The sequence below is a fragment of the Elgaria multicarinata genome, chromosome 16 (assembly GCF_023053635.1).
Source record: "Elgaria multicarinata webbii isolate HBS135686 ecotype San Diego chromosome 16, rElgMul1.1.pri, whole genome shotgun sequence".
NCBI lineage: Eukaryota > Metazoa > Chordata > Lepidosauria > Squamata > Anguidae > Elgaria > Elgaria multicarinata.
In genome coordinates this window covers 16,228,181-16,244,231 of record NC_086186.1, presented here as the reverse complement: position 1 = coordinate 16,244,231, position 16,051 = coordinate 16,228,181, and the positions used below count along the sequence as shown (strand labels likewise).

The following is a 16,051-nucleotide window of genomic DNA, read 5'->3' as shown; positions in this document are numbered from 1 at the left end:
ATAACCTGTATTGAAATAACTAGCCAAGCGCCACACTTTCACTGTAATTTTCTGAATCTGCAAGGAATCCCTTCAAGCCAAAATGGCAATTACAAAGCCAAGGTTTAGGCAATTTTAAAATCATTTATCACAATCTGAACTGCTATTCCGAGAACGGGAGATTCAGGAGACAAAAACAACAACAGAAGAAGAAACAATGCCCTTGCTGTAACCTTACCATTATTTTATTCCCAATAGCTTAATAGGGTGATTAATAGAATGAGCAAGTCATTTACAACCCCCTGTGCATCTAAATACCTGCTCTATTTGATGTATGTGCAGAAGATACCAGACCTGTTAGGTTCACTACCCCGCCAGGTCCAATGATGAATTGTGGCGTTGCTGCATGTATTGTCACAGTGTCGGGACTTTCTGGGTTTGTGTTGATTTGGTTCTGCATTGCAATCTATGACACAAAAGATAACAATAACATATTTTCTCCACATTCATTTGGGGAAAAACACATTTTATTAAGATAGAATAGTGTCCATATGGTCCACAGCAGATAAAGCAGACATTCAGAAATTAGACATACTTCATCAAGGGACTTTGTGAAAGAGGAGAGCATGCACTGCCAGCCAAGCAAAGGCTTGGTAGACAGGAATCTTGTGGGAGCAAGATGATCTAGCAGAAGAATAGTGGTAATCAGTCCACAAGTATCTCTTTGAGATTCTTCTTTGGATACTAGGTTTAAAAAACCAAGGAAGCCAAATCTATTTAGAACACACACACACAAACACTAAAATGTGTGGGAATTTTGCTGCTCACTTAAATCAATTAAGGAATGTCTCAACATAATAAAACTAAAAAGGCCAGAAACCCATTCAAGGCATTAATACTATCATTTAGTATTGGCATAGGAGTTGTAGACAATTACCTCAGAAGAGATTGCAATACCGTTTTATTTGATTTGTAGGAACAGAAGTATTAAACATAAGTTTCTTCCAGTATGAGCATAAGTATTAATACTTCTTCATGTACAGACTGAAAGGAGAGTATCTAACCTGTTATTAGAATATTCTGTAGTTGCCAAAGCTGCAAATGTTTACACATCTAGATTGCTCAAATCTCATTGAAGCCAATGGAATTTAAGCAGATTATGAGGATAGCCACCAAGGACTTCATCAAAACTACAGCTGATATATAGCAACTGTTGCTACTCATTAAAATATATTCAACGCTAAGAGAGCCTTCCAGAAACTATACAGAATATGACGGTAACAGATTCCCTGCCGGTGGGTGGGGAGGGAGAAGGAGGTTTACTAAAATCAGATACAGGCCAAAGGGAAGGGGGAGCATTGTGTGATGAAGAAGCAGTGACAATGGAATAGGGGATACTTAACAGACAACAAATTACACAGAAAAGGTGAGGCTATGGAGGTCTAGGAAAGGCTTTATGGAAGTGGGTTTTGAGTTACCTGTAGTATTTCTCCCAGGTCTTCGAATCCATTGTCTAAAGCAATATCTAATGCCGTTTTGCAAAATTTACTCTGCGTATGGACATCTGCACCATACTTTATTAAGAGTTCCACTACTTCCTGATGATTGTGTTCTGTGGCCCAATGAAGAGCAGTCATCTTCAGCATGTCTTTTGCATTGACGTCAGCACCATGCTATAAACAAAAAACCCAAACTAGATCAAACCAGTTTTAAAAGTCACAGCCAATCTAACACCTACTTCCATGCCTGCTACCATTTCACTAACCTCATGTCACATTTTGGTGATAAATAATACTTTCCCCTTCTCTAATAAAAAGTCTAAAGATTCCACATGGTTTTTATTCCTTGTATTTAGAGTACTACTAGGATTGGAAAATAAAGGGTGGGCTACAATGAGATTGAGCTGTGGGGGTGGGGGAGTGTAAGAGGGGCTAGGGTTTTGGCCCAAGCTTTCCCAATTTTTATGGTATTTTTAAAGAAAGGATTTTGGACTGATGCCAAAGGATTTGGAGATAGTGAAATAAAGCAATTTCAGTGTGGAGACGCAGGGAATAGACTGATAATTATGTTACAACTTGCCTTGCCAAATGTTCAAATTAGAAAATTGGGACTGGAATTGATAGGTGGTATTGGTTTTTAAAATACACTTTTTTTTAGGAACATATACCATTTAAATCAAGGGCGGGCAACGTGTGGCCCTCCAGATGAAATCCAGCAATGCTTTGAAAACCTCCTTTAGATGCCACTGTGATAATGAAAAATCATAGTCATGTCAGCTAGTAATTAAATTCTATTTCAGCCTTTGTACAGTTAGTACAAAATGGAGTTACCTTAAGTAAAACTTCTACTATGCTTGCATGGCCTTCAGAAGCTGCCATATGCAATGGAGTTCTGTCCACTTTGGTCCTGGCATCCCGGCTTACACCAGCTCGAAGTAACACTTCAGTGGTTGAATAGTGCCCGTATTGCGCTGCTAGATGAAGTGGAGATGTTCCCAACTGCAACATGGTATATGAAGTAGATAGTTAATAAAAATTAGTATGCAAGACTTTCCTTCTATCCCTGTTGCACTACTAGTCAAATCTTGAGTACACACAACATTTGCATGTTATCTTCCCTTAATTTAATGATGTGTAAAAATACTATCATCTATTCTGAGTACCATAAACTTTTAAACAGAGAATTTTCTACATGTTCCTGTGATCTTATGGAAATGTGTGTGCACAGAGCTGTTTTCATTAAGTTCACATACATCCAGCTCTTCCAAACTTTTGGCTTTAAAATCACTAGTCTTTCCTCCACTGTTCATCAAAACATAGAGTGAAGATCCTTCTTATTCATATAGCTTCTACTCCATCTCTGAATTCATGAATATCCTGACTAATACATAGTTAAGCAATACATAGGAAGATTATACAATGTTGTGCTTTTTGCTTTTAATTAATGATTCATGTTTCTGTAAGGTATATAGACAAGCCTTGAACATTTAAATAAATGTGGTCAGACAAATACTATAATCAGCATTACTTTGAAGCCTAAGTTTCACAACCACAATGATGATCTCATATTCCATCTCAGAAAGCTATATACTTGCACAAAACGATAAGCCACAATTGGCTTATTGTTCATGAGTCAGCATGATGACACCCACTGCCTAACATTCTATCCAAACTGGTTTGTTGCTCCCCTTAACAAGCCAGAAACTGAAGCCAGGGTTTGAAATTGGCTTCTGATTCCTGGCTTGTTAGGAGAGCAACAAGCCAGGAATCTGGTTCTGATGTAATGCTAAGCTTTTTCTTGTTGTTGAGTTTCTGGTTACTGATGCCTCTCACGCAAGTGGGAGAAGCCAAATGAGAGCGATCACTCAGGGCGTAATGATGTTTCAGCACCCTAAGCCAGGATTCTCTGGAACTCTGCCTTATCGTTTTGTGCAAACACAGCCAATTATTTTACAGGTCAAAAGCATAATGCCAATGTAAAAACAACAACAACACATAAACTGAGTGAAATGTCATCAAAATCCTTGCAACAATTTAGTCTGAACATGACACTAAAGTCCTTTAGCTGAAATGTAAGTATCAAAAGTTGCAGGCAAAAGTTAGGGAAGTTATGACTTGATATAAATGGAATTATAAATAAAACTGACTGTATTTTGCATATTCGTGATTCTATCATACATGAAATTTGGAACAGTGAAGTGGTGCAACATAGTGACTAAATGTGTAATCATATGCACATTTAGAAAGACAAAAAAATCTACAACTCATTCCCCATGTTGGCTGAGGAATTCTGGGAGTTCTAGGACTTTTTTCTGTCTAAGCATGCATAGGATTGTGCCCTAGGAGACCTGTTGTTGTTATCATAAATCACAATTTTATTTGTAAAAATTATGATTTCCCTTTTGATAAGCTTAAAACCCTGTGGGCAATGCCTGATAAATTTAGAAGCTAGACTGACCAAGCAGAACTTGTCCTTGTCACAGGAATTGCATTCGTTCACTATACATAGCACTTTGTCACAAACAACAATTAATTCAAAGTGAATCTCACAAAGGTATGCAAAAACATAAAACCAAAAATGCAATTTAAATAAGGTGTTATTGTTACCCAGTCTGTAGTAAAAGGCGCACCATTGGCCATCAAAATGCGAACTTCGTCATCTTGTCCTGCTCGTGCAGCTTCTAAAAGCTTCTTTCCCAAATCTACCAGGGACATCTAGCAAAATATATCAGATGAAAAAGAATTAGGTTCATTCAACGTTTGCGCAAGACAAATGTTTGTTTAAAATGTCACTACGGAATATAACTGCTTAGGGATATTTTTTTAAATATATGGTAAGCAGTATATAAATCTTTAATAAAATCATCATCATCTCAATCCCAGAATATATGGCTCACACATTGTGAACAACTGTGGCTTGTTGGAAATGCAGCAGGAGCATGTCAGCTGGTTTTCCACATGCATGAGTGCTCGATAACATGATGGATAACATGATATCCAACTCTGGGTTTTTGGGGGATGAACAACCCAAAGTTCTAACCTGGATTGTCAAGAGTTCCAGGTTCAGACATCACGTAAACAACCCAGGGATTCAGTGTCACTGGGATATCACAGTGGAAGTGAGCAGGTGGGCACCAGCATGCAGACTCATTCCCACTGCATTCCCAAAAAAACACAGTTTGGCCTCATGAGAACCTGGAGATATTATTTTATAAGGATGTCTTTGTTTTTAAGCATATATATATTTCTTGCTTAGTAGGCTCCAGGATAGCAAAACAGCAGTTGTAGCTTTTAGGTGAGTCTCTTACATATACTGTGATGTTGCATGCTCTAGTGATATAATGGCTAAATGAAGAAGTGCATTCTAAACCTATAACAACCATATATTTTGTTGATAAGTAGGCAGAGTAGGTAGATTAGGGGTTTTATGGCACCGCAGCCTTTAAGTGGTGGTTGGGAGTTCATGCTCTGTCGCACCTTCTTTAAGTCAGATTAAGACAATGACAGCTAGGAGTAGGGCTTTAACCATAGTAACCCCTTTGCTTTGGAATGTTTTACCTACCAAAGTCAAGGGATGTTTGTCTCTGTCCAGCTTTCTTTGTGAGCGTTCAACTGCTTCTAATTACCATTTTGCAGTAACTTTTTATTTATTTATTGTGGCTTTGTTTTACTGTTTTTTTGTTCTCCCTTTTTTTAAAAAAAGCAGCTTTGAGTGATTTTAGAAAAACGAAACAATTGGACCCTATGGCCAATTTCTATCTGAAACAGAAAAGCTTCCTACTATAGTTTTTGAGAAATACATTTTATCATGATCATAGTTTGAGTTCAAAGTGTGTACTGCTGATCTGCTTTCCCATGTTTTTTTCCACTATAGAATCACTTTGGATTTGAACCTGGAGATACAATTACTGCGTGACTAATGGAAAGTTGTGTAGCCATCCTGGCAGCCTGGTCGGCCAGTTATGGATTTACTAGGTGTTCTTTGGCAAAGTCACGCTCAGCCTCATCTTCCAGTGTATAAAATGGTTGCAGTAATCATCCAACTTTAGAGGATTCCTACAAGGATAATGAGTGGAGAAACAAAAACTAACTTTTTCATTAAAATGAACACTTACTTGGGATTAAGTCCAACCAAATTTAGAGAGACTTATTTCCATGTAAACATGTATAAGGTTCAGCTGCATCAGAGTTATATAAACAATTAAGAATAACAGAACTACTTAGTTCAAACTCCCACATACCAAAGTTAAACTGTGAAGACTTACAAGGTTACACACTATGGCACATTTACCCAAAACACTAGCCCATGACAGGTTACGAGTCATGCACTGTGGTTTGTTTAGTTCACCCGTCAGATGATTGGGCAAACAACCACAAGTGCATCAGCATGCTGACAATACTCAACTCTTGTCTCACCTTTCCATCAGATCCAAGCCCTCAAAGCCTACAAATTGTCCAGCTACAGCAAGACAATGAATGAAATTGAACCCAGGCCAGTTGAACCAGGTGAATCTGGATACGCCTAGCAACTCCCATTGCCCCTGGCCATTCAGGTTCACAATTTTGGGATGCTCCTAAATCTTGAGGTTGTTGCAGTGACTTGAGTGGTTTGCACAACTTTCTTTGGCTGCAAAAGTGAGGCCTTTTCACTCACAAAGCTTTGCTTGAAAACTGTCCAGAAATTTAAATTGGAACAAAACACACTGATTTGAGCATATTACAGAAATGTTCCGACATCTTCATTACCTGCTATTGTCTTCCAAACACAAAGCTGATTTTATATATAAAGCCCTGAATGGTTTGGGCCTCTACAAAACTGAAAGGTTTTTGATCCTGCAACAACATTGTAATCACTAGTGCCAACAATGCCACCTTGATTCTAAGAGACATAATAAGATATCTTTAAAGATTACTTCACAATTATGGAATCTAGCATTTATTGGAGCATTTTTCAAAGGACTCTGCAACATTTTTATTTGTGCTGCATTGTGATGACCAGGGTAGTAATTATAAATTGATGTGGGTGATGACATACTTTTAAATTTACACTTCATTTGATATATAACCTACTCAAGCTTCCAGAGGGGAGCAGACTAGAAATCCAAATAAAATATTCAATGTGCTAAGAAATTCACCCTGGTTTCTGTTCCCACAGTGATCAATACTTAATCTGATTTTGTTAGTGTATAGTCAAGTATTACATTTCTAATTGACTTCATTGGAGCTACGCTTTCTTACAATCAACCGTAATATTTATGGGGCCATCTAGTGGAGAACTACTTTGACAAATTTTCTACAGCAATGCAGTATTAACACCATAGCAACTGGTTAGTAAAAAATATATATATCACATGACTGCTGAATTTAATTTAAATTTATTTAAATTATTTCATTTAGGAAGTTGAATTAGCAATGTTTTTATTTGCTAGGTTTTGGGAACTTGGTCCACAGTAGTGTCATTCCCTCTCTTTACTTTAGACTATTGAGATGTGTTGCTATACTTGTCATCTATTAGAAGGTCACACAATTCACTTAGTATCACTATTGCTTTTAGTATCCATGGTTTTAAGGAGCTCAAGTGAATGGAAGGAGTCTTTTCTTATGTTGTGCTTCTGAATGAGCTACATAAAACTGGAAGGAAGTCTGACTGAAATGGATTTTCCCGGGTGCTTAAAGACAGCTTAAAACTTTCATGTGAGGAAGACTAGAGTCCTTATCTATTATTCCTATTTATTTATTGCATTTCTATACCACCCAATAGCCGGAGCTCTCCTACACACCACTTTCAGATTGCATAATACTTTGGAGAGAGAAAACAAGGCAGAATTTCTCTAGTATGAAGAAATTTACAAGCTAAATTTGAAAAGAAAAGGATAGGGTAAGGTATAGGCATTGCTGCCTGTCATTAAAAGAATGTAAGAATCAGATCCAATCTTTATTTTCCTGACATATCATCCCATTTACAGCAACAGCATCAGGAGCATCTGACAAGTTAAGACTAGTACATGAAAATCTAGGACCTGTTTGAAACAAATCTATAGCTGCCTCCAAGTGGCTGCAGCTTGAAGTGTTTTAAGCATTAAAATAATATTCCTGATCTGTATGAAGTCTTTGCAGTGTAGGTGATCCTATCTCACTAACAAGGAACCAGAATGATCAAAGTTTAGTATTGAGAAAAAATGTAACATGTAAATGCTTGTACATGGTTTTTTGGTGAAGGGGTGCTTCTGTCACACAATACACAGACACTTCCAAAAATATGTGCCCAGCATTTTAAAAGGCCTTTACAACCCATTCCTTTTTACACGTTTTTTTCAGATGTGTAAATACAAACTTACATACAAACTTAGTTGGACAATTGGTCCTTGGACATAGTTCTGTATCTATTGCAACTGGCAATGACTTTTCCAAGGCCTTTATAATAATAATAATAAACCCTTCTAATTGATAGCACAAAGAATTAAAGCTAGGACTAATTTGTATGCAATCCGTATAAAACCCCTCCCTTAGAGCAATGACTCTAGAGGGCAGAAATTCATGCATATCAGCAAATAAATACCTACAATAATTGGCCTCTACAACCAACCAAGATAGCGTTATACCAGTACATATGCTCTCCCACCCGTGCAGCAAGGAATCATGGGGCAGGGGAAAATGGAGAAACCTCTCCTCCCCTTCTATAGCACAACAGTGATAAACTGCCCAGGTTCAGGGAAGGGCAAGAAGCAGTGTAGGGTGTTGAATATGTAGCGTATGGTTTCCTGACAGTGCACTTCCATTGACTATTCATCTCTAGTTCAAATCATTAAACTGGTAGGTGCTCTGCCCCCGCTGCAGTTTAAATAGGGTTTTACTTAGTTTTAATTAGGATCAGAGAAAGGCCTTCACTTCTGATCCTAATTCCCCCCCCCCAAGGACCATATAAACTGCAAAGGATGCATCCCAAACCCAATTTCTTTCCCTGCATCACATTGTAGAAAGAAGGGAAACAAGCTGGCCATTAGGTAAACTTAGGGCTTATGCCTGCCCTTATCCTGCCATGTTTATAGGGCAACATGAGGACAGCATGTGTATGCGGTCCTCTTCCTCATGTTTTTTCATGAATTTGCCACCTTCTAGGGAGTAGAGACAAACCACTATTTTCCTGTATTTATTAATTTATATGTATGCTCTCAAATGGCAGAAAGTTGCATTTTGTGTGTGGGTGATCCGGTTTTACTGACTGGCACATAGACATCCACTTTGCTATTAGAGGGTTGTTAAACAAGAATTTTTTGAATTCGGTTTTGGAAATGAATCTTCATTTAATTATGTGAAGTTATAAAGTCCTTTGAGCACTTACTATACAGTTTTTAAATTATCAAACTAAATTTGATTAAATAGTTTATTTTTCTATTACTTCTACATGCACTCCAAATATAAAATAACCCCAAATGGATAAGCATTCTCCTGTTGGGCAGCTAAGCTAAATTAATTAACAGTGGGACTTACTCCCTAGTAAGCCTATTACAATTACAGCCTAAAAGAGATTTGGGGAGCAACTCCTTAAAGGCTCTCAAGTACAGAGCTAATTCAAAATTCACAATCACTGAGCTGCAGGTGATTTATTTCCTTACAGGACATGATGTAGCATTTGTATTGAAACTAATAAATGTTTTTACAGCACTAGCCCAAAATAATGTATTCAACCAAATACAAACTTCGCAGTTTAAGGAATGTTTAGCTCTGTATTACTATGTTTATAGACTAGATTACTTAAACTCTGAATCTTAAAGTGGAATACAAATGTTAATAAAAAGCTTATCTATAGCATCCATGTTTCCAACACAGAAACAACTATTCCCTCTAGAAGCAAATTTGGACAGTTGAGTTCCTATAATTTTTGAAGTAAAGTGGGGAGGTTGTTTGTACATACTCTGGCAAATTCTAGGGATGCAGAAGTATTTATGTTTGTAAATTGAAAGAGAAAGGAAAATGTTTAAGTCTCTTACAACAGCTCTGTGAGTTCCCAGGATCTTATGGTATGAAAGTCTATGAAATGCTTTTGGCAGTGCATATTTTAAGGATGATTTGAGAGCAGATTGAAGAGTTTATCTTTTCATTAGCAGCTGTGTTACTTAGATACTACCATAAGTGCACGCAACTTCTTTGAAGCTTTTAAGGTAATGGATCCAAGTCTCATTTCAGCACTGTATTAAAATGTGGTGCTTAACTCATGGAATTCATTACAACTACTCATTGATGATACTGTGCTAGTTATAGCTCATCAGAAAATCTTAGTGTGGGGCAGATGCATTGCTTTGGTTCCCTATTATCATTAATAAAACCAGACAGCATCAATTTAAATTAACAGCTTTATTTTAGGTTTGTATGTTATTGAGCCAGCAATGGCCTAACTCCAGATACATACATCACGATTAAGATATCACTATCCACATATAAACACAGGCTGACAGAGCCTAAGGTTCACAAAATCCCATTCCCCTCTCCCTTTCTTGCGTGGCTGAGAGAAATTTGATAGCTTTCATTTCAGCTTTTGCTTAATTATGGTTTGACATTTTGTCCAAACTGTCAAAGGGCCTGTTCAGACAACACACTAAGCCATGCTTAGGCCACTAACCCTTTTGCAGCAAATAATTAGCAAGTGTGTTTAAACCATGGTTATGTAGCCACCATGGTTAGGAATGGCTCACACGACACGCTAAGCCAAAATGTTTAGTTCAAAATGCCTTATCACCGTGGTTTCGCGTGTCATCTGATGAGGTCATTGTGGACCTGTTCGGATGACAACTTAAACCATGGTGGTTAAAGCTTTCAGTCTGCCATCTTGTAAAAGTTTTAAGCACTCAAAACAGAGGGATAAAGGCCAACATCTGAGATGCCAGGCAGTACAAATGATTGTAATAGCAGGCCCTACTTCCAATACATATTTGGAAGACTACAATATATAAACACTAAATTTCATATTTACACTCCACATTCAATCCTCATAAAAAGGTATCTTGCTCAGTATACCTTCAGATGAGCATGCCTTTATCAATGACCTAAGCTATATATCCAAACCAGAAAAAGTTACAACCTCAAAGTACAATAAAACAAAACCTATAAAGGGATGGAAAGGTTGGACGCATGTTTTGATCCCTGGTTGTAGAACGAAATGTAAAAAGAAACATTCTCAAGTAGAGGGCTCCTGTTCTGGTAACCTGATAGAAGTGCATTGACTGGACTTCCATGAAATTATTTATTATTAAGTTAAGAGGCTCCAGTACCATAGGGACACAGGAAATTGACTGACACCAGGTCAAACTATTTGTCCATATAGCCCAGTTTTGGTTATTCTCAGACGCAGGTTGTCCAGGATCACAGGCAACACTCTTTCCCATCACGTGATCCGTCTAAGTAGAGATGTCAAGGATTGAACCTGGGAACTTTTGTAGGCAAGCATGTGCTCTACCAATGAGCTAAGGTCCTCCCTTTTGGGGGGGGGCATGGGGGTGATCTGTTAATTATGGTTGAGAGGTAGTTATTACAAGTCATGACAAAACTGTTGTCTTATTAACGGAGCTAAACAGAGAGGGATGTTTTATGGAGAAGGAAGAATACCGTAGTTCCGTAGTCACATTACTACACGCCCTATGAAACAGGTATAATCCAAGAGGCTCTACAGAACCAGGGGATGTCTAATCAACAGAACTCCAATGAGACAAGACATTGTTATGGCTAAACGCTGCTCACGTCAGCCATTCCCCAAAGATGCAGGCTGAGGGATCTTTTTCCCCTCCCCCATGTAGGCTCTGAATGCAATGAGTTGGGAGTGTGTGCATTAAGGATTCAAAAGGTGCGAATGCGACCTGCTTGTTCCAGGAGGCTGGGCGATGAGAGCATGAAGAAAGGCGGATCTCTTCTTGGCAGGCCAATCCCCTTCAGCAGCCAGATCCCAACCATGTTTTTCCCCCCATTAGTCCGTCCCACCGACTTTCAGCTAGACTTAAAAGCACAATTTTACGCATGTTTATCAAGATGTAAATCCCACGGGGTTCAATGCCTAATAACTGCGTTTAGGATTGCAGCCTTACCCTCAAATAACCGCGCATCCCTATCCTACGTGACTTTTACTCATAAGTAAAACTTCCCTGTGTTTAGTTTTGGTTTTTTTAAACTCCCCAACAAGTGTGCACGGGCAGAAACAAGCCTGGGACGGTGCTTACTTCCCAGGACCAGGTGTGCACAACCCCACAGGGGAAAAAGAGGCCTTCGTTAATGGTCAGGCCGCCTAGTAGTCTTAACGCTCACAGCCAAACAACAGCAAGTCTCTGGAAGTAGGCGGGTGGAGGGGCAGCGCATGCTCCGGGGTGGAGGAGGGGCGCGGGGAGATGAAACACGGGCTCCAAGGAAACGTGTGAACGCCTTAACATGGGGAAGGGGGGCGCAAGCCGCGTGCACGTGTACATGCCCCCCCCTCCGCCCCCCAAGCAAGGCTCCTTCCCATCCCCCACCCTCCTCAGCCTCCCTTTCCCCCTCAGACGGAGCCAGAGGCTTCCCTTCCTCCCCGCCGGCCCTGTTTCCTCAGGCGGAGGCCCCCGAGCGTCAGATCCCCGGAAGGCCTCTCCCGGACCCGCTTTTCCCCGACAGGAAATCCTGGCTGGGTTGGGCGCATGAAGGAGCGGAGGGAGCCGCGGTAAGCGCCGGGTTCCGGGGGAAGTGGAATTATTTTTTACCAGCGAAGAAGAGATCAACTTCCACATCCGGTAACAAGGGCCCTATACAAAAAGGCGAGGACTGACCTGGAAAAGCTTGGCCGGCCCGGCCATTGGAGGTGGGGGGAAAGGAAGAGAAGAGGAGGCGAGGAGACCTCCCTTACCGTGCCGCCTGCGCCCAGCCGTCGCCGCCGCCCACACGAACGACGAGCAGGGGCGCCGAAGGCCGCCGCCGCTTCTCATAGGCGCCCAAAAGCCCCACAAAAAAGTCCCCGCTCGCGCCTGGCGGAAGGACACAGGCGGTCGCTCTCGTGACGGGTGAGGCGCGAGAGGAAGGAGAGGCCCGCGGGGGAGGGGCAGGCGGGGGAGCGAGCGCGGCGCCGGGAAGACCGCACTGCGGTCCTGCCCCTCAGAAATCCTCTCGCCTGGAGAAACGGAGTACCCCGAAGCTGTGGACCTGAGGGGCGCTTTTCCCCTCATCGGGGCGCGGGATTATTTTATCGCACAAACGGTCTCTGACAAAAGAAAGGGGGGGGGATCGGCGGAAGGATACACGCATTCGAGGCCAGACGGCGCAGGCGCAGATCCCGGAAGAAGGGCGGGGGAGCCGAGGCGAAAAAGGGAGCCGCCATGTTCTATCGCCGATTTTTTTTCCCGCCTGAAGGGAAGGGAAGGGGAGGGAGCGGGAGCAGGAGGGGAGCAGCAGCGGCTAGAGCTGTGGCGCTCAACGGCCACTTTTCTGAGGGAGCGGGGTTTCCTCTCCCGTGATGTTAGAGGAGTTAAGAGACGAGAGGGTTAAGATGCCCGCTAGGAATAGTGGTAATAAAATAATAATAAGCTTCAATTCTGTACCCGTTTATCTGCGAGTGAGCCCTGCTGAAGGTAATTGGAATTCTGGGTTGACATGCATAGGGTTGTAGTATTAAAAGTTTGTGTAGTAAGTTATTTCCAGTGCAATCCTATATAAACCCCAGTGGGGCATTATCCAACTTAAGTCCCATTCATTTCAATGGGCCTACTCTGTGTAGGGCTAATGTTGGGTGCAGCCCCATATATCCACTTTTCTGGAAATGAACCCATTGGGACGTATAAAGGATTGCTCGTCTAATGTACTTAGGACACATCCAAAAGCAATAGTTCTATTACTAGGTGTTAGGTAAGTGTCGTCAGGCTGGGGTGTTAAATTAAAAAGGGCGGTAAAAAAAAAGTTTGGTGGTGTCTTGTTTATTTTCCGAATTAAGCATGGACTCTGACCATATACTACAATTTACGACAAGTTAAAAGATATATAAAACTTAACATAAATCCAATAAAAGTTATAAAACATATAAATGCAATAAAAAGACAGAGCAAATTGAAAACAGCTAAGAAAATATGTAGGGTTAGAGTGTCTTTTGGGGTTGGTTGTTTTGCTTAACATTTGGCCTGATGGGAGTTAATTGACTTACAAGCTTGCTCACTTCATGGCTCCTTAGTGGATCTAATAAAAGTATTCTTTTATTGTTACTTACTTACGATTTTTCTTTCGTAACTTTATTATTACATTCTAAGCTCTTAGTATTTTCATCTGGAATTAGTGTTAAATGATTTTGTGCATTTAACAAACAATGAAAAAAGTTACCACTTAGTGAAATGTCTCAGATAAAAGATTCTTCACTACTTTGTATATGTCAAGTTTTCATCAGGCTGGACGTTAAACAACACGCCTTACTACTTTCCACACCGCTTTTTGCATTAATGTACAGCCTGATGGTGGTTACTTTTTATAACCATTTAAGTGGTCCTAATAACCCAATTATGACTATTTTGGTGGGATTATAATGGACCAATGCACCTAACTGCATTTTATGCTGCTGTGAGTGGTTTGAGGTACTATATATTGGTTATTTTTGCAAAAATATGTAAGAATCTCTGGCCCTTGCAGTAAGTAGCCTTTGTAAAGCAGGTCAGTATTATCTCCAATATTGGAAATTTAAGGGCTGTTCAAAAACTGGTTGCCTTTGAGGCTGTCAGGTCTTATGCATGGCATTTAGGGGGAAAAACTGTTGAAGTCAATGCACGCTTTTTGCCCTCGGCTCCTGAGAGCTTCTCCAAAACTGAATTCAACCCTCAGGCTGAAAGAAGTTCTGCACCCTAGTGCAAGTAGAGGCCAAATGGCCATCTCTTTTTGTTTTTTACAAGTCCTCATCCCAAAAGATACAATATTCGGAGGGTTTGTGTGCATTTACAACTTATATAAACTTCATCCACCATCAGTAAGCTCCTCTCCTACAAGACCCAGAATACTTTGTGGTCACATCATAGCTGCTTTAAAACTAAACAAGAATTTCCTGCAGGGATTTCAGGCTGTAGGCAAAGGGCAGGCAAATATTACCTTGTAGTGTCGGTATACAAGGATTCAAGTAGGCAAGTTAAAGAGAGATCCACAGATGTCAGGATAATGTTGTGAAGGTTCTTGGGGGAATTCCCTTTTTATGGCTGGTATATTCCCATGAGTTACAGCAGTGTAGATACTTCTTTACCCCAACTAATTAATGGTCTGGGAGATACTGCTATATATGTAATTAATAAAACTGTACAATGTATTATCAGATGTTACGTTACTAATTAGTTCTTGGTTTTGTTGCAGATAACCTGTTAGTGGTGAGAAAACAATGGAACAATTTGAAGATCGAGGGAGGTGCAGCATTCACAGTGAATCATCAACGACACAGTCTGTAGGTCATTTACTTGGGGTACAGAGCTATGAACCTGGTTAACTTCCCATGAAGCTGCTCAAGTGAGAAAACATGTAGCAAAAGACTTTGGAGATATGCAGATATCTGCCTTATCTTTTCATAAAGGTTGTAGTGCCACGATACAAGGCAAAATCAGCAAGCCTTGGAGAGCTTGACTCATGGGGCTGAAAGCTGAAACTTTCCACCGAGAATATCAACCTGAGATACCACCACCTGCTAAGAGGACAGAGCGCTACCAACTGCTACCATGCAGAGACCTTAACAAAACAACGCAATGTGGAAACTTCCAGGCTGGAATATGGAGGTGTTTGGAGCGGGACTCAAGGGAGGGACATTGGTGATAACCCCCTGGTCAGTACAGGAATGTGCCAGCACTCCTGAGAGATGGCCATTTGGCCTCTACTTGCACTAGGGTGCAGAACTTCTTTCAGCCTGAGGGTTGAATTCAGTTTTGGAGAAGCTCTCAAGAGCCGAGGGCAAAAAGCGTGCAGCCAAGAAACTGAAAACACAGTACATTGTAGCTTCAAGCTCTTACTTCCAATAACTAAGCATTAGAGTAATTTTAACCTAAAATGGGAAGAAGCTGCACAAAAGTCAGGAAAAAACCAAACAATTGTTTGTGGGGAATGGGGGTCAAGCTGGGGGAAATGGTGTGGCCTGGGGGGCCCAGAGGGTTGGATTTAGCCTGGGGGCCCCAGAGGGTTGGATTTAGCCTGGGGGCCCTAGAGGGTTGGATTTAGCCTGGGGGCCAAAGTTCTCCAGCCTTGCTATATGTACCCCTGTGGCGATACCCTCCTTTCTATCCCTTAGGTATGTCTGGATTTGTATGTCTAACAAGTGCAGAATATTTGACTGAGTGGGTGTGGCTAGTGATGCTGTGAGAAAGGGGGAGGGAGGAGTATAAATAGTTTGGCTGAGGGGATTGTAGTTTGGTTTGGTCTGAGTGATTATTCTTGTGGAGTGTCTGAGGCTTGTGCTTCTTGAGAGTGTTTGGTGTGTGAGGAGTGAGAAGAGATAGGACTGTAAGGGACTTGGGATTGTTGTCTTAAATATAAAAATAAGCAGGTTTGATCTAAATTGAAATTCCAAAGATCTGTTCAATTTCAATAAACTTTAGTTTGTGTTCTGTTACCACAAA

At 40.7% G+C, this 16,051-nt stretch overlaps 1 protein-coding gene and 1 long non-coding RNA gene across 5 annotated transcripts in view; one reads left to right on the top strand and one right to left on the bottom strand.

The window, feature by feature from the left end:
- The window catches only part of GABPB1 (GA binding protein transcription factor subunit beta 1), a 26,023-nt gene extending 13,601 nt beyond the window's left edge, over nucleotides 1-12,422 (bottom strand). Inside the window, exons 1-5 of one of the 4 annotated variants that reach the window (XM_063142783.1) lie at nucleotides 12,340-12,422; nucleotides 4,086-4,193; nucleotides 2,310-2,477; nucleotides 1,458-1,652; nucleotides 298-445 (exon numbers count right to left, since the gene is read on the bottom strand). In XM_063142783.1, the coding sequence (XP_062998853.1) occupies nucleotides 298-445; nucleotides 1,458-1,652; nucleotides 2,310-2,477; nucleotides 4,086-4,193 (619 nt within the window). In that variant the 5' untranslated portion in view covers nucleotides 12,340-12,422. The other 3 variants (XM_063142782.1, XM_063142785.1, XM_063142784.1) reach the window with 3 other exon arrangements.
- On the top strand, nucleotides 12,369-16,051 carry LOC134409835 (uncharacterized). Its single transcript, XR_010026217.1, has 2 exons — nucleotides 12,369-12,493; nucleotides 14,805-16,051. It is a non-coding gene; the product is annotated as an uncharacterized LOC134409835 (long non-coding RNA).